The sequence below is a fragment of the Pleurodeles waltl genome, chromosome 10, assembly GCF_031143425.1.
Source record: "Pleurodeles waltl isolate 20211129_DDA chromosome 10, aPleWal1.hap1.20221129, whole genome shotgun sequence".
Classification (NCBI taxonomy): Eukaryota; Metazoa; Chordata; class Amphibia; order Caudata; family Salamandridae; genus Pleurodeles; species Pleurodeles waltl.
In genome coordinates this window covers 913,688,940-913,716,247 of record NC_090449.1, presented here as the reverse complement: position 1 = coordinate 913,716,247, position 27,308 = coordinate 913,688,940, and the positions used below count along the sequence as shown (strand labels likewise).

Here is a 27,308-nt window from a genome sequence, read left to right as displayed (position 1 = left end):
CGCAAATTTTTCTATTTGCTTGTCACTTTCGTTTATGAATTTAGCAATAGAAGACACACACAAAACAAGACTTTGGCCCTCATTATGTACATGGCGGGATGCCCCGCCGCCAACCGTGCCGGCAGTCAACAAAAGACTGCCAGTGTTGGTGTCCGGCATCCCGCCACATAATGACACATGGAGCCTCACTGCCATTGATGGCGGTGAGGCCTGCCATGCGCCATGTTGGCAGTTGTTGGCGGGGTAGATGCTGTTCCACCCTCACTGCCACGTCACTCCCTACACTGCCACGCCTATTATGAAACAGTTTTAGGCGTGGTGGTGTATGGAGAGGCGGCGATGGTGGCGGAGCAGCATCCAAGGAGCCCGTTCCCTCCCAGAGCAGCACGGCAGATAAGGTAAGTGCTGTCTGAGAGTGAAGGTGGGGGTGTGTGCGAGTGTGTGAGTGCATGGGAGTGTGCATGGGTGTCTGGGGGGATGTGGGTCTGAGTGCATGTATGAATGTGTGCATGCCCGTGAATGGGTGAATGTGGATGTGGGGTGTTGGGGTTTGGGGGGACCTGTATGTAGGGGTGGGCGGTGGGGGATGGTGAGGTTTGGGGTGGGGGACCTGCATGGGGTTTTGGGGGTGGAGGGTCAGGGGTCAGTTTGTGAGGTTCGGGGTGGGTGCTGTTCTAGGGGCTTGGGGGTGGGGAGGGATAGTGGAAAGGGGGGAGGGGCCAGGCATGTCACATACAGGTGACAGGAATGATTATTCCGGTCACCTGTATGCTTTCTGCCAGGGATTCCCTGGCGGGGTAATTCAGCAGGGAATCCCTAGTGGAATAGGGTCTGTGGCCTGCTTTGCAGCCAGTTCACTACTATGTTCAGAATAAGGCGGTTTGGGCCACCATGCCATTGGTGGTAATGACCGCCACCGAGGGCATGGCAGTCCAGACCACCATGTTCATAATGAGGGCCTTTGTGTATACTTAAAAGTAAAAGAAGGTTACAAACAATTAACATAAACAATCCAAACAATAATATCATCAGTGAAGGCATACGTGATATAATAAGTGATGTCAATAAATATGTCACTTGTCATGACATCAATGGTGTCACTTGTCTTCATATGCTGAGCAACAAAGTGCTATGAGTTGTGGTTTAATGAGCGAAATGTAACTAACACATTTCAACATGTTTGTGCATTTAATCCAGAAACAAATCTTTCCTTTTGAAAATGTAGTGGCTCAATTATGAGTCTTTTTCTATAAAGACATTCAAACCATAATTGCATCTTAACTTATGTAAATTACCTTTTACTATTCTACATTTTGGATGTTTCCTACTAGTTACTGACCTGCTAATAAGAATAGCAAAAAGAAAGTTCAGTAAACAATGAGTACTATTTTTTATATTTCAAAGCCTTTTTCAATCATATTAGAAAATTGGAAAGACCTGTTGAAGAAATGACACAATTACATTTTCTTTAATGTTGCCAGATTTCTTTTGAAACTGAAGTTAGTGAAAGCATTTGGTTATTTTCATCATGCTCATCATGTCAGAACAAGATTTTCAGGAGGGAAAAATGAGTTGCTTAGATTAGTTTCTCTTAGTGCAAAGGACGGCAAGGCCATTTATATGTATTTTGACACTATGACACATAGGGCCAGATGTATCAAAGATCAGTTTTGCATTTCTTAAATAGCGAATTTTAAGAAATCGCTATTTAAGAAATGCAAATTGGGATGTATGAAATTTGCGATTGGGTAATAGCGATTTCTTAAAATTTGTGATCACTAATACTGAATCGCAATTAGAGAATGGGACTCCATTCATCCCCAATGGGCCTGTAGGCCCATAGGTGCGAATGTTTTTGCATTTCTCAATTTGCAAATTCCAGTTAGGAATTTGGAAATAAGGTAATGCAAACTCCAGGTTGCTGGGGGCTTAAGCCCCCCTCTGATGCATTAACAAAAATATTTGCGGACATGTGAAGCACATACATGCTCTAGGGGCATGTGTGCGCTACATGTCATTTTTTAAAAAGCATTTATAATGCATTTTTAAAAATTGCACATGCTTACCACCAAATTGGATTTGGTGGTAATTGCATTTCCTAAATGCCCACTTCAGATTTCCTAACTCAGAGAATCGCCATTTGCGATTCTCTAAATGGGGTCGCAATTTTAAGGAATCGCACTTTTTGTGATTCCTTAAAATTGCACAGCAAATGCCTTTCATACATCTTGAAAGGCATTTTTGCATTAGGAAATGGCCGAATTTTGCGATTCGCATTGTTTGCGAATGCAAAATTGCTTGATGCATCTGGCCTATAGAGTGTATACATTCCATTGATGTTTGCCTCACAATCAATTTGAACTTTAGATATGAGGTCATCCTGTTTTCATTCCATATCTGATTCTTGATCAACATTTTATGTGACATACTTAGAAAAAAAACTACTTGGGGAATTTTGTTGCTATCCCTACTTGGTTAATAGACACATTTTTTAAAGGGATGCTTAACTTTATTCTGTTATGTTTTTGAAGTAGCCTATTTTTAAATTGAGAATTTATGTTTCAGTACTAGTAAGCATGCATTTTGTAATTACCTTAGTAAGCAGACTCAAACATTGCTTTTTTCATAATAACACACAGTCCAGCAACAATATTCTTGAGGAAAACAGTACAGTGACCCGAAGTAAGGTTGAAGCATTTTTGGAATATGAAAATTGTAGTGTATATTTTGCCATCTATAAATATCTGACTGCGCCTCAAACTGTTTATTTCAGCATGGCTTATTTCCATCTGCTTGTATCTCAACAACATTAAGACAAGATACTTCACGAATTCTCTAATCACTAAGTTTATCTGAGGGTCTACTGTGTAGTTTTTCTATGCCAAATTGTGAATAAATATTTATTGCCATTGTTTTAAACTGCTCTTCATGCCTTTGATATACACTAATATTGACTAACCTTTCTAGGTCATCATCTGTTTCAGTGATGTAACTACAGCAGAAACACATCTGTTCGCAAGCATATTTTATTCTTGATTCTTGATGTGAGAAATTGGTTGTGGTTTGACTGGGGTGTGAACCCTAGTCAACCAGGAGCCACAATCAAAGCAACAGCCACAGTCCCTCGCAGGGTGAACCACAAAGAGTCACTAAATTAATCTGTGCTTAACCCTGGGTAGTTTGGCACAAAAGGCAATAAGGCTTAACTTAGAGTCAATTTATAAAGTATTTATGCATCACACAAACAGTAATAAAATGAAAAATCAACAAAAGAAAAATCTCAAACCAATTTAGAAAAATTAAGTCAAGTTAAATTAGTTAATTTTAAAAAGTTATTTTACACCAAAATGACAGAACTGCAATCAGTAGAACCAGAGTTATGAATTTCTGAAAGTTTAAGTTTCAAAATAATGCCTAAAAGTTCAAGCACCAACTGTGGACTGTTAGTCGTGCAAGACCAGGTCAAAGTCGAAAGTCAAGGCCAACCATGATGGAGCACGGTTCAGATACAAGAAGTGGATTTGGCCCAGTCAGCGTTTACCTTCAGACTTAGAAAACATTATTGAAGAAAAATGTCCGAGGAGGTAAAGCTCAGTGGAACAAGGCTGCAGGAAATATCCGAGGAGGAAGCTTTGTCATCAGATGTCCTTGAGTCCAAGTTACAGTGAAGACCTCTACGTTCAGACTTAGGGCCAGATGTACAAAGCTTTTTGCTGTTCGCAAACGGCCCAATTCGCAAAATTGGCCTGTTTGCAACTAGAAAAAAGCATTTTTGAAAGTACAAAATCCTGTATTCTTATTCAGTAATCTATTACCGAATTGCAAAATGGGGGGTGATTCGGTATTAGGAGGGGCCTGTTCTGTCATCCAGCTATCAGCTGAAGTGTAGAGTGCTACACAGCTCATCTCTTAGCCCTATGCTATTTAATATATTGGTAAGCCCACTAACAGAAATTGTATGTTCCTTTGGCTTCAAGATGGTATCTAATGCGTACGACATACAGATGATTGTTACTCTGTCACTACCTTAAGGGGGACTCATATGTTAAAAAAGGAGAGTTTAAGGCTTGCCAGGGTGGTTTTAATGCCAAGTCTCCATGGCAGTGGAACACTGCATTCAGGCTGCAATGTCAGTCTTGGGACATGTTCTATTGTACTACCTAAGTGGGTGGCACAATAAAGGCTGCAGGCCAAATGGTAGTATTTATTTATAAGCCCTGCACCAATGGTATACCATTCTACAAGGGACCTATAAGTAAACAAATATGTCAGTTAGGTTGATGGCAAGCACTTTAGCACTGATTGGCAGTGGTAAAGTGCAAAGAGTCCTACGGTCAACAAAAACAAATGTCAGCCTAAAATTGGAGGTATGTGGGCAAGACGTTAGGGGAAAGACCACCCTAATGCTGAAGTCTAACACTTGACAAAGTCACAATGGCCATGCCCTTCTTAAAAATGTTGGTTCCTATGTCCACTATTGCCTCATCCAGCTATGGCATTGTATTCTATGGATTGTCACTGTAAATGCAAGGCACAGTGAAAACTGCTTTCAATGCACATGTAGATCTTCAAATAATAGAAAATTCACACTAGATCTAGATACATGTTGTGCTTCTTATACATGATAAATCTGAATTAGAAGGATGTAATTACTGAATTTCACTTCATAAACCATCGTAACATTTACTAAACCTATCTCAGCGTACAGATGTCTGTGCAGAATAGCTATCATTAACGTATTGGTGAAAGAAGTGAATTACAAATAAATTGTGGATAGAAGTCACAAGAGAAGCAGGCTGGAGCAAACTGTAGCCCTTCTGAGGAAAAAAATCTAGAAACCCTCTGTATTGTCAGGCAAGGAGACAGACAGGGGATATATGACAAGCAACCATTTCTCAGGGTAAGTAGCAGATAGGACATTGTTGAAGCGAGCACCCAGCAACAAACAATGGTACGACATAATAGCCGGGGTACCTGGTCTGTAGGGTTTATCCTGGAAATGAGTCAATACCAATAGGAACCAGCTTCCTAAAATAAAAGTCTGGAAGCCTTAGGAAGGAAGGAGAAAATACTACACAATCACAAACCAAAACCTGGTAAGGACTGAGGAGAGACATAAGCCCTTCAAGTCCATTCATATTAAGGGCAATAGTGGGTAAGGACTTTTCCTTCATCAAGGAAGCCCAGTCCTGCTGAGTCAGAACAAATGCATGCACATTTCATGCATGCTAAGAAAGAAGCCAAGCACCAAGAGAAATTGAGGAAGAGGCCAACTGGACAGCAGCACCCAAAACCACAGATTTCTCAGGACCTGTCAGAAACCACAGTGCCATTCTGTTGGTCTAGAGAAAACATGGAGACACATTATAAGTACTTTGGAAGGTAGAGGACCTCCCAAACCTGACTCCCTATGCATAGAGTTAGCTTTAGGTGTTTGTGGATTTGAATAATTTGTTTCTGTATGGTTATGAAAAACTTAAGCTAAATTCAGTGAAATTACATGTGATTATGTAAAATGTAAATCTGTAATTTCACAATATATTCCGATGCAAAATGGGTTTTCATGTCAATCACACATTAAACAAAAGGACCCTGAACAACAGTAGTTGTGTTGATCCTGTGCATTCAGAGAAAGTTTTTATGACTAATAGTCAGTTTGTTGAACTTGTTTTACCAAATATGATGCACAATTAAGCACAGTGGCCTAATGACCTAGTTTTGGGAATTTCATCTAGTTAGTTTGTAAGACTGATAGCCAGTTTCTGTATCACAGTTTCAATGGGTATTGCAGCTCTCATTTCTTCTACCAGTTTCCTATACTGTCTGCAACTTGTCTCATGGTTTGCATTAATTCATTCTACTTGAACTAAGCCTAACTGTTCACATTTCCTACTCTGTCGAAGTTGTTTCTTATTATGTTGTCACTCAATTTTTTAACATTGGCATCCCACCTGAGGAATTTTAGTTAGGTCGGTCGGTTTTCTATCCACTACGATTCGAAATTTCATGCATTGACCTATTATTAGTACATACATTGCGTTGCATATCTCTATTCTGGTTGCAAAAATATTTTGCATAACATTTTAAATAATTATGGCAAACTTTACAATGTTTGTTTTTTGTTCAGTTTCTTGACAATGACTTTCAAGTTGATTATTGAGTTCATTACTTGTTTTATGGCTAACTCAACCTCTATCATTGCTACATGTGTTTAATTCTGAATGAGTATCTCACAAAGTGGATTAGCCATTTCTACATTTGAGCTCTGTCTCCCTTTTGTTGTTTCTTTGGCGATTTCCTCTTTGACCCTTGCTTCTATTGTTATCTCAGCTTCCAACATGTCCAGCTACCTGGAGGTCATTCTAAGTTGCCGTTATCAGGATACAGAGTCAAAGATCCATGGAAAGCCTCTGCCATACCTTAGTTGGTGTACTGGTGAACTGACAATTATGACCAGCCACAACAACCAGGAGAAAAGCAGGGGAAAGACATAAGAGAGAAATCCATGACTGGGGTTCACATTCCTAGACTTCCTCTATTTCAAGGGATGGGGCCACTCTGCTTAAAGGTATGAATCTTTGGTTAGATCCGTCCGCTATAAGACACAAGGCAGAAGATCAGTATAGATACCAGTGGAAACAGAACATAGAGATAACAACTCAGACAAGGCTTACTGGTTCCTGCAGCAGATGGTGCTATGACAAGCATGGAGCTGCTGAGGAATGTGACAAAGGCCCCAGGACCCTACTGGGCACCCAGGTGAGACAGATAAGACTGAACAAGAAATGGGGGTTAGTAGAATAACAACCAAGAGGACAAACTAACAAGGATACAAACGAAGGGACCACTGGAACTGAAATCTGATAGCTTGCTGCCCCTGTGCCATACCTCTTAACCCATTCCATCCATTGTCTGTGTGTCTGCCCCTGCCCCCTCCTATGTCCCCTCTGTGCTCTGTTGTGCTGCCCCTGCCCATACTGTCCCTCCCTCTGTGGTCAGCATGCTGTCTCTGCTCACTCCCACCTGTCATTTGTGATCTGCTTGCTACCCATGCCCATTTTGGTCTGCTCACTTTGGTTGGCTTACAGCACCTGCCTTCAATTTGCCATGTGCATGCCCCTGCCCTTGCACCCACCCTCTGTGGTCTGCTGTGTTGCAACTGTCTATTCTGCACTGCTCTGCTCTGCTCTGCATGGTGAGCTTCATGACTACGCTCTGATATCCCCTGTCCTCTGTTGCTCATGTACATGCTCCTTCACTCTCCCTCCTACCCTCTGTGGTCCATTGTGCCACCACTGCCCCTGCCTCTGCTTGCCCTTATTTTAGCTTTCTTGATCACTAACCATTATTTCTATGACAAAAGAATCCCTTCATTTTTATTAATTTCAAAAGGGCATGCTTTAGGGTTTATAGCTTTGATTCCATCAATATGGCTTCAGGTGGCCAGTTCTTTATTAGAGGACTCTGGGAAACTACAGTAGAACATTGAGGAGTTAAGTGACAGAATATGCTGGTGTTGAAAGTGCATGTTCTAGTCTGCATGTCAGCATGTTTCACTGCCACAGATGAAAATATACTTGAGAACTCATAGAAAATGAGTGCTAGCTTTCGTTTGCTAGAGCATTAACAGTAATTTCTAGCTTTCTAGCTTTCTAGCTTTGAATCCATCAAGTTGACTTCAAGCGTGCCACACTTCTTACATAAATACAGAATGTTAGCACTCTAGTTGTTTATTAAAGCACTGTGGGAAGCTAAAGTGGGACACAGGGAAGGTAACTGACAGACCGGCTTGTGTTGAAAGTACATGGTTCAGTCTGCATCTCAACATGTTTTACTTACATAGAAAATACATTTGAGGATGCATGAAAAATGTGTCCTAATTTTAGCTTTCCATAACTTCTTTGGCAAAATGAACCCTCTCATTATGTTTATTTCGAATACCAATGCTTTCAATTTTGCTGCTTTGTATGAATCAAAACGGCTTCAAGTGTGCCACACTTTTGTCATAAATGCAGAATGTTAGTGTTCTAGTTATTTATTGGAACACTGTGGGGAGCTGCTGTAGAACACTTCAAACTCAACTGACAGACTGCTAATGCTATTGGAGTACTTTTGTTTTACTCGGAATGTCTTGTGTGTGTGTGTATATATATATAAATGTATATATTTATATATATATATATATATACATATATATATATATATATATATATATATATATATATATATATATACACACACAAATATATACATAATTTCATTCATCATTCATTTTAGCACCTATCTAATCCAAAAAGGAAGAATAGCTGAATCCTTCACTTCTTTTTTACTTTACATTGCTTTTACAGTTACATTTAATGCTCAAAGACACTCATGGAAAAATCTAAAATCTATTTCAGAAAATCCAAAATAGTCTTTGCAATCCCTCAACTTCTGTAGCAACATTTGTAGATTTGTAATCGTTGGTGTTCTGGGATTTGCATGTTGCCATGTTCATAGGTCAGTCACTCACCGCCCTCGATTCCAAAGCTACTTCATTCAATAAAGTATTGCAAGGTGGTGAGAAGACTTCAGTTTTGATAATAATAAAAAAGTATGTTACACAGCATTTAGTATCACAGTTTGCCATTTCTGCCAAGGCTGTGTAAATAATAGACTCAACTTTTGCCTTCATCAATGGTATTGAAGTTCTTACAACAATATATATTTTTTTGTTGTTGCCTTCAAAGCCAGAACTGGCTGTGATGTGCCATCACAACATGGGGCAGTTGGCAGGTAGGAACTTTTGATTGCCTGTATTTTGTGACAGTGGAAACACCAGTGCCCCGAGTGATGACTGTTTTGATTTGACATGCTCATTTGTGTTAACAAAGGAACACCCATTTGTTATTTATCTGCCAATGTATAAGGCATGAGTACTTCATGAGTGAAAAGCAAATTGTATAATAAGGGTAACTTTAGAGACTGTTGTCCACCTGAAAAAGAGTAAATCCACAGATCAAATGGAAAAATGCGTTAAAAAAAAAAAACTGAATCTAGCACACACCCTAGTTTTAAAGGGCATGAACTTATAGACGCTTTGAGGCTTTTCCTTTGTTCATAAATAGAACCAGTAGCCTGTGATAAGCTTCTCACGTCGCTGCCTTTGAACACAGGTCCCTGATGAATAACCACTGGCCCCTCCACACACAATATTATCAACAAACGTCTAAAAACATTGGGCAGGCAGCAGCAATGACATCCAGGAAAAGCAGCAGCAGGGGTTTCTATTTTTTTTTTGTCACTGGTGTTTTCTTCCTGCCTTTACTCAGGGCCAGTGGCTATAATTGCTGTGTCTGGGCAAAGCTGTAGGCATGCTGTTCAAGTTACAATTAGTATAGAGGCCATGACTATACATTTCGAGAAAAGACTAAGAGGATTTCATGTGCCTGAACCATCCTTTCTAATGAAGAAAAATATCACACTGGAATGGACCTAGAGTGTTATCAAAGCAACTTAATTTCACCTGGGAGTGATATGTAGACCCCGATAATCTATAGCGAGCAAACAGGAAACTAGAAAGGATTGTGGCTGATGTGAAAGGCAAACTGAAACTGGAGGAGGGTTCATCACACTGTAACAGGAGGAAGCGTGACGTAGTGTGAAGGCCAACAAAAATGTTCACTTAGTGAAATCACAGGGGGGGAACAAAGCACACAAAGAAAGAAGATTTCTCTAAATGCATCAATAAAAATGAAGCATTTAAAACAAGCACAACAAAAATGTAATAGCAAGAGTGGGCGTGGTTAAAAGCCCACAGAAAGATTACAACAGACCAGAGTGCTTGCATGCTCGACCCTAAAAATGGGGGGACCATGGCCAAAAGGATGACTTTTTCCCAAAATGTGACAAGGGGGCGAGTTTCTGGAAAATGGGCAATACTCATTACTAAATGGAAGGGGTTTGGGGAGCAGCAAGGAGTGCTAATGGGAGGGGTAAAGAGAGGTTTAGAGAGGGACATGTATCTATCCACAAAAGAGTAAGGGCTTCATCACGACTTTTTCACCCAGTGCAGCACCACTTTCCCTGCACCCTTTCGCATCCCTCTAATGCTACCATGTGCGCGCCATATCCAAGATACGGCACACCATGGCGGTAGTTAGGGGAATTAGCATTAACATTTTTGCCGCTAGTTCAAAGCAAGCCCAGTGAGGCCCATTGTAATCAATGATGTGTCTCCTTTTAATGCTTGCTCCGAGCAGGCATTAAAAGTGCAGAGAGAAAAGATGCTAAGAAATCTCTTATATTTCTTTGTGCAATTTTTTTTTCCCCCGCCCCCCATGGGGGAATGCCCCCTTTGCATACATTATGCCTGCTGCAGGCATAATGTAGTGCAAAGGGTTTCAAAGTGGCACAATGCATGCATTGCACTACTTTGTAAATTTGGCGTGGCAATTTTGCTCTTGTTGGGCACATTAGCGTAAAAAAATGATGCTAATGTGGAGCAAGGAGGTGCCAAGGGCTCTTAAATCTGCCTCATAGTCTTTTTCTTGAAAATGTTTCTCACCTGGACAAAGTCACCAATCCGATCCTCCCTCCCTGGAGCCCTCTTTAGCTACGCGTCATAGGAGACCATGTGAAGAATTCTAACTTTGGACTTATAAGATTTTATAGCACAGAAATCTTCTTCCGGGCTAAAGTTGACATTGGATCTGACGTCCCTGGAGCCCTCCTTGGATATGCCGCATGAGAAGGCCCGGTCAACTTGTTCAGACGTTGTCACATTTTTGGAGCTTTTTCTCTCTGACTTCTGACGACCCTCCACAGCAAGCCAATCCCTTCATGGAGCTTTTTCCAAAAACTCTCCAATCTTCACCAAACTTCTGGATCTTCTTCCAGAAGGTCTTTGAAGGTAATTTCGGAGTCCACAGCGCACCTCAAGGTTTCAAAAGCTCTGAGTTGCTCCTTGAGGGTTAGGACTTTAACTCCCAGAATGCACCTGGTTCAAATCCAATAATGACCACTAGCCGCTGGTCAGTTTCTTCAGGTTTGGATGCAGGGGACTCTGTAGCAAACAGTGTGTGAGAAAACTTGGCTGATTTCAGAGGCCCCTTAACTTTTTGCCCCCATTTTCACTTTTTGCTGGTGTTTTCCTGATTGTGCCCTGGGTACTGCTAACCAATCCCAGGGCCTGTGCCCTCTGTAAATTGAGTAAGCAAATTAGACTAATGATAATTGGCTATGTCAACCTACCTATAAGTCCCTAGTCTATGGGAGGGCGTGTAGCTTTAGGGACTTCGTGAAAACTAGGGGCAAAAAGTTAGGGGGCTCCTGCAATCAGCCCAGTTTTCTCACAAAGATCATAATTCTTCACCCTAGTGAGGGGTGAGCCAATGACAATACTATAAGAAGACTGAAAAGTATTGTACATGAATATATTACAGACTTATTTTATGGCAGAATAATTCATAGCTGAACATGGAAGGATCATGCTTATTGGAATCTTCTAATTTCAGGATATTAGCCTATTAAAGATATTGCTAACTGTGAGTAGCTGTGATCCAGCTATAATTTTCTCATTGTCAAAAAGCAAAACAATTTCACCATACAATTTGTGCGCAGCTATCTGTTATTTAGTAATAAATAATACTTTTGATTCTTTCTCTTCCAAAATGTAGAAATACAACACACATGTTGGAGATAAAGGAGCCCAGCTCTCTGGAGGACAGAAACAAAGGATTGCAATTGCTCGAGCTCTTGTACGAAAGCCCAAAGTGCTGCTTCTTGATGAAGCTACCTCTGCCCTCGATACTGAAAGTGAACAGGTTTGTAAAACAACAATACAGACCCATATTGTGCTGACTCCTGTAGAAGATGTGAATATTTGAATTTTTGTCACTGTGGATCTTTGTTATATAATTCAGCTCAATGACCACAATTCACTTTCAAGTTTTCTCTTAGCAATGTAAATTATGTTGACTGAGTAGTTTAAGGAAGTGGTGGCATATATTTTATCTAGTCAGGATTTGGAATATAACCTCCATAAATTTGCAAAGTTTGTCACCTTTACAAAACCTTGCCAGTAAGTCAAAAATCATGCACAAACATTGTTTCTGATACATTATCCTCCTCTTGCTTACATGGATTTGTTAAATGCTTTTTCCAATGAAACATATTTTTTTTTCCCAAATTTCCTCCAATTCTTTGCTATCTTTTTCAATTAATCTCACAATTTTGCAAAGTTTCGGACAGACATACCAAAGTTACATAGAAAAATCTTAGTAATTATTCACTTTGCAGCCTAGTAGAATGTTAAAACGATGTGAAAAGCTTTCACCAAAGTGAACATTCTAAACCCACAATGAATGAGAAGATTTATCAATTTTTCAAATAAGTTAGTTGCCAATTGTTCTAAAATGACTTCCTCATTGTTTAGATGCATTACTTTTTAATTGGAGCCAATTGGATATTGGATAAAATATTGACATGTAAATTACGAGAGACAGAACTGTCCCAAAAAAGTTTGTGATACACAAATATCATGATGCCAAAATAATGTAGTCAAGAATGTGACTTTTTCATGTCAGTAAGAAACTGTTTTTTGTTAATATTGTTTTTTATAATAGAGTTGTGACCAATTTTATATGTTACTATTGTTAGTATAAATGTTACTAATGTATTTAAATATAGTTTGTAATTTTACGTGAATTAGAAGTTTTAGTTTAATTGTTTATAGTAATTTATAATGTTGCAGGGGGTTGTTGGGTTTGTAGGGGGTAGGGTTAGAAGTAAATGAAGGAAATATTAGATATTAATTAATTCCTTCATTATTTTTAAGTAAGTATAGGATTGATTATGTGTGTCACGTAATACTAACTTATTATACCTATATTTTAGGGGCAGGTTGCTACATATGTAGGAGAATAGGAATGGAAGTTAATTAGGCACTAATTAATTAACAATTCCTTTTGTGTTTATTATTAATTAATCAATTATTAGTTATGTAAATTGTGTAATCATTATATATTTTAGTAATATTTTAAGTGTGAGCTTCTGGGTGTGTAGGGTATAGGGTGAGAAGTTAATTAATTACTAATTAATTGATTATTAATTATGTATATTCTGTAATATTGATGTATTCTAATTATATTTTTGTTGTGGGTTGCTTGGTTTACAGGGGAATAGGGTAGGAAGGTAAATAACTAATTTAAAAATATTAATGATTAATGTATAATTACATATTTAATTGATTAATAATGAATAATTATGTAAACTGTGTTAACTTATTTGTTTTAGATATACTTTAGGTGTGGAATGCTAGGTTTGTAAAGGGTAAAGGGTTGTAGCTAATTAAGTCAAAATGAAATAACCAATATGTTTGATATTTATATATGAATATACATATATATGTATCTAAATATATAAATATATATATATAGATATATATAGATATATGTGTGTGTGTATATATCTATATATATATATATACAGATATATATATATATATATATATATATATATATATATATATATATATATATATATATATATATATATATTCACTGAAAAAAACAAAAGTTACAGGGACGTTATAGTTAGGTTCTGAATTTACTCGTACAAAGCCAAAGAAATTCAGCAGTTATAGTTAAAGGTCTTTCAAGTAACTGTAACTCGCGCCCTAAGGTAACTATAACTTGCGTCCTAGCCATGCACAGTTTTCTTGTTCATAATGTTATTGCAAACATTGAAGTGATATCAAAGATGCCATACAAGATCTCATCCATGATATAATATGTGGATTAATTAGCTGCGCATAGCAAGGAGCAGGTTATAGTTACCTTAGAGTGCAAGTAATAGTTACTTGAAAAAGCTCTAACTATAAATTATAGGACTTACAGCCTGGGTCTGAATGGGTACATGAGTGTTTGAGTGGGTGTCAGAGACTCTGAGTGAGTGTATGAGTGAATGCATTAGTGCATGAATGAGTCTGTGGTTTTTCTTTCAAATGTTTCCATAATTGCGAATAATGAATGGAAATTCGCACATTTTCAAGAATATCGCACTGTAAAGCAAAATTATGTTAAACCTATAATTTGCCCCTAAAACAGACCTTTATCACTCCCCTGGGGTCAGGGTACCTCCATCATGACCTCTTATGCCACTTTTAATTTGAATTTTCACCCCTGGGACTGTATCCCATGAAATAAAAATAGCAGTCGCAACTTTCCAGTCAGGTTGCGGTCAGTCAATTACAATGCTTCTTTTTGCACACTTATTCTCGAAAATTCACTAATTGTGCAAATTATTCACAGCCAGAGATGTACAAATGTATTTGCCCTTAAATATCTCCTAAACTACTGAATGGATGCACACCAAATAAGAAAAAGCACAATATGCATAGCAGCAGGTAGCTTTCTGCCAAATTTGGTGTAATTCCGTACAGTGGTTTAGGTTGTAGTTGTGTTGACACAAGGTTTTTTGAGCCCCCTTTTTCTCGGATCCCACTTGACAGATTACCCCAAAACTTCCAGTGTGCAACAGGATTCACCGGGCCACTTCTTTAAAAAAAAAAAATGAACATTCGTCAAACGGTGCCAAAGATGTAGGCAAGACAAAAAACATTGTTTCTCTGGAAACATGGTCATAACTATAACTACCTAGGGGTGACCGCCACCAGGTAAGATATATATATATATATAATATACCCCTCCATAATCTAATGATTTCACAACTGTTGGAGAGAGAATAGTAAATGTAACTCCTACAATGTCAAACCTGTTACCTACTCTTTCACAGAATGGAGTAGGAATAGTAAATCTTACCTCGATTAAGTACAATGCTTTCCCTACTTTGCATAGACTATAATGGTATTAATAAATGTAACTCCTCTGAAGTCTAACACTTTCCCTATTGGTGAACAGACGAGAGTGGGAATATAAAATTTAACCCCACCTAATTCTGACGCTTTTTCTACTGTTGTGCCGCTTGGTTTGGAAATATTATATTCATACCGTCTGAAGTACTACAGGGCCAGATTTATGGAAAAGTGGTGCATTGTGGTGCTGCGCCAAAAGTGGCAGCGCCATGCTGCATCACTTTAGAAATGCAGGGATGCACCGTATTTAAGTGAATATGGCGCACCCCTGTGTTTCCCCTGGTGCTGGTGCTAAATTGAGCTGCCAGCGCCAACGCAGGCATCCTTGCACAATCGTGCAAGGATGTCTGCGTTGAGGGGTGTGATTGTTTATGTACGGGAAGGTGTCCCTTCCCACACATAAACAATCACTAATGGCACTTTGGCACTTCACCCTGCTAACGCCACCCCCAGGTAAATCTGAGGCAGCGTCAAAATGCAATGGGGGTTTCTGTGGCACGCCCATAGCAACATCCATTGCACGCCCCTTTCACGCACAGTGCTGCATGGGAAGCGGCTGTATTTACAGGGTGACGTTAAGCCGCAAATGTAATCAGATATATAATGACCTATCAATAAGAAATGATGCTTTCAAATCCTGCCATATTGATGACAAAGTAAGAGTGGCCTGGAGAAGGTGACATGGAATTACTCATTACGCACTAGAAACATATCAATAATGCACACTTCACCAAGCCATTGGGGTAGTACTAATGCTGCTTAGATAAGCTATACTTGTGGCATGGAAAAGGACACTGGAGACATCATGTGCAATACATTAGGGAGAGATGTTCCCAAAATCCACAACACAATGAATCAGCAAACCCCAGGGTAATCACCACTAACGTCTCTTATTCCTCACAATGACATACTCAGAGTGCATCAGTAAACACTATTAGTCCCTTGGATGTTGGAGAGGCCTAGAGATTTGCAAGTACTTGTTGAAGGCCCTCAACAAGTTGCCCAATTAGAAGCTACATCATTGTCTCCATTACGGTCATGCTGACCCAGATGCCTGTCTGTGGATGAATCCCTGTAACCAGACACATGTGATTTCAATATAAGTGAAAGTCAATCCATGATGCATATCACAACGCTTACCCATTACACATTAGCAGTGCACTTTGCCACATGCTGCAATATTAAAGGCATAGAAATGCACATTGTGGCTCCAAACCCTAGGCATACCTGTCACGTCCCTTATTGATACTGCAGTTGTACATGCCAAATGACATACTATGATGCAAGAGGGTATGTGTCTGCCAATAAGCAATGGTGACACACTCATGTATGTGGCACAACATACAATGTACCCCCATTGTGAATGTCTTATTTCACACACAGGTTGTCATGCACATATATATGAGGGAATACAGACATCATCCTATGAACACAGGTAGACCATTTATGAAAAAGCAGTGTGCACATTTTAACAAAAGCGTAAGGGACATGTAGGCACCAGAAAATGGTGACAACAGTGATGGAACATAAATCATGTCAATGGACATTCCCCACTTACCAAGGGAAAGTACTGATCAATAGCTGACCCAAAGAGCAATGTAGTGTCTGTCCGATGTATGTTAACCATCTTCACATGACAGACTGCAGTGAGGTACCAGCACCCATCACACACTGATGACAGTGGCCTCTGGATGACAAATGCCTATATACTCATTTACCCAGACACATGGCTGAGGACAGTGATCCATCACTTATTTAACTTTGGCCTGTAAAATTGAGGAGTAGTGGTCTGTTACATATAAATTATACACACAATAGTTGATCAATGTACACAGTCATACGTCGTCCCTAGAGAGCAAGTAGTTTGTGGATTCTCCACAGTTGTGTCCTAAGTCCCTGTGCCAATAGGCAAGGCACATCAGTATATAACACATGACATGTCTACACAAACAGTCACTCATCTACTGTGTCACACATGGCTCATCCCTAATTGCCAGGGTAGCTGTCAGAACCTAGCTCATGCACTTGGCAATGTGACAAGCAAGACTATGCCCTTTACTCACCCCTTTGTAGCTGCTGTGCTGCCCTCAAATGCCCATCAACCTCTAGATAGGCCACCACCAGAATGCAGGTGTTAGAATTGGGGTCTCTAGTTGGCAGTCAGTTTACACCCTGTCCAAGTAGTGACCGTCATCCTAGTCAGGGTAAGGGAGGTACACAGCTCGTACAGACCCTGCTCACCACTTTGGTAGCTTGGCACAAGAAGTCAGGCTTATCTCGGAGGCAATTTGTAAAGTATTTGTATAAACACACACAGTAACACAGTGAAAACCACAAAATGACTCCACCCCAGTTTAGAGAAATATCCAATATTTATCTTAATCAAACAAGACCACAATGAAAAAAATCCAAGATACACATGCAAAGATATGAATTTTTAAAGTAAAAAGAGTCTTAATCCATAGAAATCAACGCATGCGTTATTTTTAGCACAAAGTACCTGGTATGCATCAAAAATAAAGCTGCAGGGTGAGCGTGCATCAGAAACACAAACAATGCGTCAATTCCTTACTCCCAAATGAGGTCTTGCATTGATTCTTACTTCGCAGGGTAAGGGAAGCGTCGGTTTCTGAACAAGTAGCCTCGGACATGTGCGGTGATGTTGAAGTTTTTGATGCCCAGGGTCGATGTGTGGAAAATTCAGACAGACAGGCTATTCATCGATTCTCCAGCCACGAGGCAGGCGCTGCATTGAATTTTCAGCCGGACAGGCGATGTGACGATTTTTCTGATGCGCACACAGTGGTGCATCGATTTTCCCCCTACAGGCTACCAGTTTTGACTTCTAAGGGACCAGGGACTGGATTTGGCACCTCCTAGAAGTCAGGACTCCCAGCAAAAGAGCCCAGGTGCAGGCAGATGAAGCCTTTGATGTTCCTGAGACTTCCTAAAAGGAGGCAAGGTGAGTCCAAGACCTTGGAGAAACTTCACAAGCAGGATACACTGCAAAGTCCAGTCTTTGTCCTATCTAAGTCAGAAACAGCAACAGCAGGCCAATGCAGCAAAGCACACAAAGCAAAGAGGCAGTACTCCTCCTCACTGCTCTTCTTGGCAGAGATTACTCTTGATTCAGAATTGTTCTAAAAGTCTGGGGTTTTGGGTCCACTACTTATACTCTTTTCTGCCTTTGAAGTAGGCAAACTTCAAAGGAAAGTCTTTGTAGTGCACAAGACCCTGCCTCTTCCTTGCCCTGCCCCAGCCACACTCTAAGGGGTTGGAGATGGTATTGTGAGGGGACAGACAGCCCTTTCAAGTGCAGGTGACAGCTCCTCCCTCCCACTTTAGCCCAGGAAGGCTCATCAGGATATGCAGGACACACCTCAGCTCCCTTTGTGTCACTGTCTAGAGTGAATTCACAAACAGCCTGTCAGTCTGACCCAGATGTGTATTCAGCAGCCAGGCAGAGGCACTGAATGGTCAAGCAAGAAAACACCCACTTTCTAAAAGTGGCATTTTCAAACTCACAATCTGAAAACCAACTTCACCAAAAGATGTATTTTTCACTTGTGAGTTCTGAGATCCCAAACTCCATAGCCCTCATTACAACCCTGGCAGTCAGTGTTAAAGCGGTGGTAATACTGCCAACAGGCCGGCGGTAAAAAAAATGGAATCACGACCACGGCAGAAACCGCAAAAACATACAGCCACTTTAACACTCCGACCGCCACGGCGGTAGCAACAAACACTGCGGTGCTAACCGCCAACAGCCAGGCGTAAGACAATGTACTGCCCACCCCATTACAACACGTCCATCCGCCAGCTTTTTCTGGGGTGGTACCAACGCCATCAAATGCATGGCGGAAACAGTACTTGGAAGGGAAACCACTCACCTCTCAATACTCAAGGAAGAACCAGGATGCCACGGAGCCCGAGCTGCACGTCCTGCCCATGCTGGTGTATCTTCTCATATGTCAGGAGTACCAACGGCGGCGACGACGACCACAGTGAGTACAGCACCTAGTAGATAGGGGAGGGGGGAGGAAAAAGAGAGTGACACACACAAGCAACACACAACATCCCCCTCCCCACCCCCACCCTCACCCCCAACACCATACACACAAACACATGCAACAACATTACATATACACCCCTTAACCCTCTGGAATAACGCAAGGACAAAAGGAATTGAGTCAAATTAGTCTAAAAATTTAGAGAAATACGTTCATAAATAAATAAACAGTATGTACAATATATACAAAATGAGGGACAATATCCACACAAAAATAGTCAGTGGGCCTCTGGGCCATAACACATAGGCCAAGCCCACACTTGACTCCTGCCTCAAAACGGAGAGAACACTGCAAGGGCATCAGGTCAAAAACACACAGGCACCTCAGGGGGATGGGGGAGGGGGGGCACCTCAGCCGGAAGATGGTACAACGCCACTACTCCTGGAGGGGAATCCATGCCCACAGCGATGTCCTGGGGAGTGCAAGGCCACAGTCTCTCAAGTGGGTGATTTGCCCACTGCTTGGTCCTGGGTAGTGCAAAACCCCTTTCTCTCAAGTGGGTGGTTTGTCCACTGCTTTGTCCTAGGAAGTGCAAAGCCACAGTCTCTCAAGTGGGTGGTTTGCCCACTGCTTGGTCCTGTGGAGTGGAGAGCCACAGTCTCTCAAGTGGGTGGTTTGCCCACTGCTTTGTCCTGGGGAGTGCAAGGCCACAGTCTCTCTAGTGGATGGCTTCTTCCACTGGTTCTGGAGGGGGCTTTGTGTCCAGTGTGCTTCATCCTGCCAAGGATAAGGTGAGTGGATGCCTTTCTCCACTGGTTATGGAGGGGGCTTTGTGCCCAGTGTGCTTCATCCTGCACGGATAGGGTGAGTGGATTCCTTTCTCCACTGGTTCTGGAGGGGGCTTTGTGCTCAGTGATGCAGCACTTTGGGGGTGCCAGGTCACAGTCCCTCACATGGGTGTCAGAGCCACGAGATTTGCAGTGGTCAGGATGCATGATAGTCCATGGAGGCTGTGCTACAGTCCATCCGCAGTTGGCTATGGCTGGACAGTGGTGGTAGTGCCGGTGGAGGTGGGGGTGCTGCCACTTGTGGGGGGAAGCTCCAGCCATTCTCCTGCAGCCTTGGACGGCTGCCCACTGGGGCTGCTGGCAGTGCTGCTACTATCAGCTGTGCAGGTGGCGGTGCTTGCGGAGGTGCAGGTGGCGGTGCTGGCCACGGTGCAGGTGCTGCCAGTAGTGGGGGGAGGCTCCAGCCCTTCTCCAGCAGCCTCAGACAGCTGCCCACTGGGGCTTCTACTGCTGACAGTAGTGGTGCTTGTGGCGGTGCAGGTAGCGGTGCAGGTGGCAGTGCTTGCGGCGGTGCAGGTGGCAGTGCTGGCCACGGTGCAGACGGCGGTGCTAGCGGTTGTGCTAGTAGCCACCAGGCCTTCACCTGCATGCTCAGACGGCTGAAGTGCCTTGGCTGATGTTTTTTGCCCCTTCCTGCCCTTGGCAGATGGCAGTGTAACCTTGGGTCTGGCAGCTGGAGTCTTTGAATGGACCTTGCTGGGTGGTTGTGGCTCCTTCTTCTACTGGATGCTGTCGCCTTCTTCTCCTTGCCAGGTGTCAGAACGTTCTTTGCCTTGGCAGGGGTTGGTGGCAGACTGGCTGGCCTGACGGGTGCCCCCTTTGAGCCTCTGACAGCTGCAGGAACCACAGCGATGTGGACTTGGTGGCTGAGGTGCTGGGCTGGGTTTTGGCCACCCTGGCCCGAGGGGAAGGATGATGGGGGGAGAGGTAGGGAAGAGGTCAATGTTGACTAGGAAAAGCTTCTTATGGACATTGGGGCGGGAAGAGGGTGAAGGTTTGGGAGTGGAGGAAGAGGGAGTGGTTGTAGGAGGTGTCAGTCTGCTTTGTTTGGGTGTAGGTGCATGAGCTGGATGCTATTGTGAGGTGGATGACTGTTGGGTGGGTGTGTGCTTGCGTAGGTGTACTTTGGGAGGAGGTTTCACAGACACAGTGGGAGAGGACACAGGGGACGTGTGCATGGATGTGGGGGTGGTGACTGCCAGTGAGGGGTGTGTAGTTATGGGCGTGCTGGTGGAGGTAGTGGATGAGGATGTAGTGCATGCAGGTGTGAGTGGAGACGCTACTGGGAGGGAGGTGGACAAGGAGCAGGAGAGGGACACAGTGGAGGCAGTGGATGTTGGTGTGTCTGCATGGGAATGGTACTTGTGTGAGTGCCTGTGAGACGAAGTGTGGTGCTTGTGTTTGCCTCATCCACTTTTGTGTGTTGATTTGTGTGAATGCTGGTCTGAAGGTGTGCTTGGGATAGGCTGGGGTTGAGGGGATTAGGACTGGGTAGAGGAAGTTGGATGGGGGAGGCTCTAGACAGGGACAATGGCTGCCATCAGTGCTGAGGCCAGAGCCTGAAATGCACCCTGTTGGGCTGCCACCCAGAGTGAATGCCCTCCAGGCATGCGTTTGTTTGTTGCACATGCCTCTCGACACCCTGGATGGCATTCAGAATGGTTGACTGCCCAGTCAACCATTCTGACCAACAGTGAGGGATCTCAGGAGGTCAATAGCCTCATCACTGAGGGCAGCAGGGCTGAATGTGGCAGGGCCTGAGGTGACTGGGGCGAAAGAGATGCCCACCCTCCTGGGTGAGCAGGCATGGGAAACACGCTGAGGGGCTGCTGGGAGGGCAGTGCTGGTGGGGGGGCGGTGGCTGTACCTGTGGTTGGGGTGGGCACAGAGGTGTCTGCCACCACCAGTGAGCTTCCATCAGAGGAGGAGTCGCTGTCTGTAGTGTCCCCTCCTGTCTCCGTCGTGGTGCTCCCCTCGCCCTCCGTCCCACTGGTGCCCTTACCCTCGGTGGATTTGGCCTCCAGACCCATGTGGGATGCAGCTCCCTCCGTCGCCAGTGCCTTTGCTCCTCCACCAGATGATGCTAATGCACACAAGGACAGAGTGACAAAACAAAAAGGGGGGAGAGACAGAGGATACACTTGGTCAATGCCAGCAACAACACTACAGTTGCCGTACACAACACACAGGGAGCTGCCCTAAGCACTAGGCCATGCACTACCAGTTACAATGCTAGTCACCAGCCCATGGGGGACAGGGCATAACGCCATCAGCTGCCCACCTGAAACCCACAGGACCCTGCCCAGTAGTAGATGCCCACTAAACCATTGGGTTTGGAGTGCTTCAGAGCCTGCCCAACAAGGGACCTACCCTGCCATGTTCTCCCTGGCCTAGGAGCACCCACAGTCCACATCCCCCACCCAGGTAAAACCTTAACGCGCGCCAACTCATCAGAATTAGTACTCACCTCCTTGTGGCTGCTGTGAATCCCTCAAGCGCCCATCCAACTCTGGATAGGCCACCGCCAGGATGCGGAACATCAGGAGGGTCAGGGTACGATGGGCACCCCTTCCTTGTTGGGAGGCCAGGCCCAGCTGGGCCTCCGCCGTCTTCCTTGTCCAGGGGCGCAGGTCCTCCCACTGTTTATGGCAGTGGGTGCTCCGCCTGTCAAAGACCCCCAGGGTCGGCACCTCCTTGGCGATGGCACACCAAATACCCATTTTCTGATGGGCGCTGACCTGCAGGAAAAATACTGCAGAAAAGGGATTAGTAATACCGTCCGGACCATCACACTCATGGCCAACCATATTCATCCCATCCACTAACGCACATACATTTACAACCATACATGTAGCACTCTACCCAGGACACCTCAGCCCCCCCTACATGGGACTTACACATAGCACTCCATACATTCATTGCCCACGCATCATGCTCACAGTGTACTCAAACGTTTGTCTGGAGGACCATAGAGTAAAGTGTACTGGGGTAGGACCCCATCCACAAGTCTCTCCAACTCCTCCACAGTGAAGGGAGGGGCCCTTTCCCCAGACACATGAGCCATTGTCGCTTCCAGACACAGGTCACAGCAGCACTTGCAGTGTAGGTCCTCTCCTGTTGAAGGTCAGGTAGCAAGTGAGTGAACAGATAGAAAATGGCGGTCACGTCCCCGGCGGTGCGCACCATCACCAAAGGCATACAGCGCCATTGGCTCCTGGAACCCACAGGGCCCAATGATAACCAATGCGAAGTTGCACGGCGGTCATCGACTGCCTACCGTAACGGTGCACTACTCCAGTGGAATTACCTCATTTCCACTTTTCCCTCCTCACAGGTCAGGCAGCTGCCATTTCAGGGGGCACAGACGATGGCACCTAACTGCGTCACAGCAGACATTGGCACATCAACTGACTCTCGGATTCACATACTGGTTCTGTAAATGAAGAGATGCATCATCATTGCAATAGATATGTGAATATGACCCTTTGCTCACCGTTCGCCTCCTTAGGCTTCAACCACTGAGGATAAATATGAGATGGAGACATCCTCCAGTGTACAGAGCCCTGGTGGACCTTGCGACAATGGAGGACAGAAACATTATCCTTACATACAGACTTGATCGGGCCACAATCCAAGAACTGTGTGCCCAATTGGAGCCAGACCTGATGTCAGCAATCCTCAAGCCCACAGGTATCCCCTCTCAAGTGCAGGTCCTGTCAGTGCTCCATTTCCTGGAAAGTGGTTCCTTCAAAACAACAGTGGCCATGGCATCAGGGATGTCTCAGACAATGGTCTCCAATGTGTTGACCAGAGTGTTGTCTGCCCTGCTGAAACACATGCGCAGCTACATCGTATTCCCACGGGTCGAGGATTTGGCCACAGTGAAAGCTGACTTTTATGCCCTGGGACATATCCCCAACATCATTGGTGCCATTGATGGTACACATGTAGCATTTGTCCCCCCCCCCCGGAGAAATCAACAGGTGTTCAGGAATAGAAAAAGCTATCACTCTATGAATGTGCAGATGGTGTGTTTGGCTGACCAGTACATCTCCCATGTGAATAACAAGTATCCTGGCTCTGTGCATGATGCCTTTATCTTGAGGAATAGCAGCATCCCAAATGTGATGGCTCAACTCCAGAGGCACCGGGTGTGGCTAATAGGTGAGCCCAAGGTCCCCACCCAGTATATATTGGTGTCTGGGTATGGGGTTGTCCCTAAGGGTTAGAGTGTGTCTAACAGTTGTCCCTCGATATTTGCAGGTTGCTCTGGTTACCCCAACCTCTCATGGCTACTGACCCCAGTGAGGAATGCCAGGACAAGGGCAGAGGATCGTTACAATGAGGCACATGGACGAACAAGGAGGATTATTAAGAGAACCTTCGTCCTCCTGAAGGCCAGGTTCCGGTGCCTCCATCTGACAGGTGGATCCCTGTACTACTCACCAAAGAAGGTGTGCCAGATCTTCGTTGCATGTTGCACAACCTGGACTTGAGACGCCAGGTGCCTCTCCTGCAGGAGGATGAGCCTGGAGATGGACAGAGTGTTCATGCCATTTTCAACAACAGCTGAAGCCTTTTCTAAATTTTCTTTGCCTATCTGCCTTCAATGCGCAGATGCTTCTATCTGAGAAAGCATCCAGATCTCATTATATATGGCATAGATTAATCTTTTAGAGCATGGCTTTCTTGGACCTAACAAGAAGTTCTGCAAGTCTATATCTTCAGAAAGAGTGTTGAGATATTCCTTAACTGCTGCTAAGGTGTTAGTCTGTAACCACTGCTGGCACAGTTTACTCACACTGTATGTTGTAACTATGCCTGTGTGTTGATCCGAGACAAAGCGAGGGTCTGGCCGGTTAATCTTGAAACCCCCTGAGGAATTCACAAAATGTGCATGATACCTATTTGTGTCTATTGGCCATAGTAACCACCCACCAGGACTGGAAAGTGAAGAGTTATAGGTACCAGTCTGAACCTTTGCATCTAGTTCTTCCTCGGTCACATAAGGAAAGATTACCAGTTATTACATTTTGCTGGTGTGGGGATACTGGGCACATTTATTTCTTTCATTTTTGCTAACCCCGGACAGGATGGCTGTTGCATGGTATCATTTAAAATGATCACTTGGACAGGAATAAGGCACGCTCTAAATAAAGCTTCCCTACCCTGTATTTGTCAATTTTGTGTTCCCCTACACTCTTTACATCAATAGTATTCTTCGAGTATTCGCAACCTTCTACTGCAAGACGGTAAACAAAGGAACCTGAATAAATCAGTTTTGTGTCAGTTAGCAAAATTACCAAATTTTTTAAGGTGGTAACTTGAAATATTATGACTCTGAATTTTTGTGCCTAGAAAAATAAGTGATTTTATGTCAACATCAGGACAGGGCACGCTCTACGGGTGACAAAAATGCAAAAACCCAGTCTTTATGCAAGAGCATAGCTCATGCATTGTGTTCATATGCAGTACGTTAACTTTTTGCATTGCAGATTTTAACCTTGAACAACACTATTAATGATGTTTGCAATAACTGTTCATTTGTAAGGTATTGCTGCAGACTGACTGAGTTTATTAGGGTGTGGTCCATTTCTAGGACCTTCTAGAGGCTTGCTCTGCAGCATGACTGGGTGTGGTTTGTGGTCTGGGCCAGACTCTATATAATGTAGTCAGCCCAGCTCCACGTGCTCACTATTCAGAGGTCCCGGTGCAGAGCAGCAGCAATTTCCTGAGCTCCTGTCCCAGAGGCCTACCTTGATGTTCCAGGCCTGCCCCGCATTATCTTGGTGATCCTTAAGCAGGGTGGTAAGACGGAGGTCGGGCTGGGCCCCGACCCCGTTCTAAAATGTCGCTTTAATTTTTGGGCCTACTCGTGAAACTTTCAGAGTATGCAAATCATTGCTCGCATGTAAATCTTGGTGTTCAGATCGGACACACAGCTTGCGCAATCATTTCATGACATTTGCACACTCTTGTTGGAATCGGCGGTGAGCGCAATTCATTTACCGCATGTGAGTCTTGGTGTTCAGATCGTCAACAGCTTGCGCCATAATTTCATGGCATTTGCATATTCTTGTTGGAATCAGCGGTGAGCGCGATTCATTTACCGCGTGTGAGTCTTGGTGTTCAGATCGGCAAAGGTTTGTGTGATCATTTCAGGGCATTTACATACTCCTGTTGGAATCGGCAGTGTGCGTGATTCATTTCCCGCATTTAAACCTTGATGTTCAGATCGCTTACAGTGTGTGCTATCATTTCACGGCAATTAAAACGTTTATATGTAGTGTTTCCTGAAGTGCACACGATGATCCATGGCCTTTTGAATTTTCTGCAAAAGGAGTTAAATTCAAGATGTTACATTCTATGTTCCTTCAGCTATTCCCCTAGATCCTCCAGAACGTTTTTTAGGCGATCCCCTGAAAGCGAAATCTTTCTTGTTTCAAGTGGAATTACATTTTACCTGCCGACCAAAGACTTTCCCTGATGCCCTATCCAGGGTGGATTTCTTGTTATCTTACCTGACTGGAGACGCTGCCACCTGGGCAATCCCTCTTGTGCGTAAAGACAGTCCCCTGCTTTACAATTGGAGAAATTTTGTTCGTGAGTTTGAACGAGTGTTTGATCAAAGAACTGTGACATTGTCGGCAGATCGTGAACTATTAGACTTGCGACAAGGTAACCAGGATCTTGTGTCTTACTTAGCAAACTTTAATCAGCTGGTAGCCGAGACATCCTGGCTTGAAGAAAAACAACCAGCCTTGTTTTACAAAGGACTCAAGTGCGAATTAAAGGACATTCTTGCTCAAATAGACCCGCAACCTACAGATTGTCGAGATCTAGTAAACCTTGTTTTGAGACTGGATCATCGTCTAGCAGAACGCAAGGGAACACGCAAAAAGACTGAGAAGATTTACTGGCGTGTTCACGATCATAGAGAATCAAGAACCCAGAAAGAGAGAACTTCAGAACCTATGGAAATCAGAACAATCCGAAGACCCCTGACCAAAGAAGAAAAGGACCTGCGTAGAAAAAATGGACAATGTCTTTATTGCGGGCGCAAGGGTCATTTCGCCAAAGATTGTCCCATCAAACCAAAAAATCAAACGAGGTCCTGTTCAGCCAATACACAAGTCGAGCCGGAAAACTAACTCACCCAAGATGTAAAGAAGGGTTGCTCTTGGGTGTCATTGTGGACCCTTCACAGTGTAGACACCTCAAGCTGGGCGTAAAAGTTGAAGTAAAGAAAAAGAACTATTTCAAGAAGGCCCTCGTAGATTCTGGGGCTACTGAGAACTTTGTTGATGCCCAATTGGTTCGCGCATGGTGGATCCCAGGCACCGAGAAGAAGGCTCCAGAGATAATACAAGCAGTAGATGGAAAACTCTTGACTGGAGGCCCAGTAACTCTTCAAACTGTCCCCTTGTTGGTGATCTGTGATCGGGGAAGTCAAAGAACCAATCATGAAGAGAAACTCATCTTTTATGTGATCCATGCTCCTCAGTATGGAATTATCCTTGGCTTACCATGGCTAATTTATCACAATCCTGAGATTAACTGGGCTGAACGGAAAGTCCTGTTCTCTTCTGCCCTATG

The 27,308-nt window shown here is 43.5% G+C and overlaps 1 protein-coding gene across 8 annotated transcripts in view; it reads left to right on the top strand.

The window, feature by feature from the left end:
• Positions 1-27,308, top strand: part of LOC138262021 (ATP-dependent translocase ABCB1-like) — a 920,359-nt gene that overhangs the window by 797,888 nt on the left and 95,163 nt on the right. For all 8 annotated transcript variants that reach the window (XM_069211673.1, XM_069211677.1, XM_069211676.1 and 5 more), the window contains one exon: positions 11,658-11,804. In XM_069211673.1, coding sequence (XP_069067774.1) covers positions 11,658-11,804 — 147 coding nt within the window. The remainder of the gene's footprint in view (positions 1-11,657; positions 11,805-27,308) is intronic.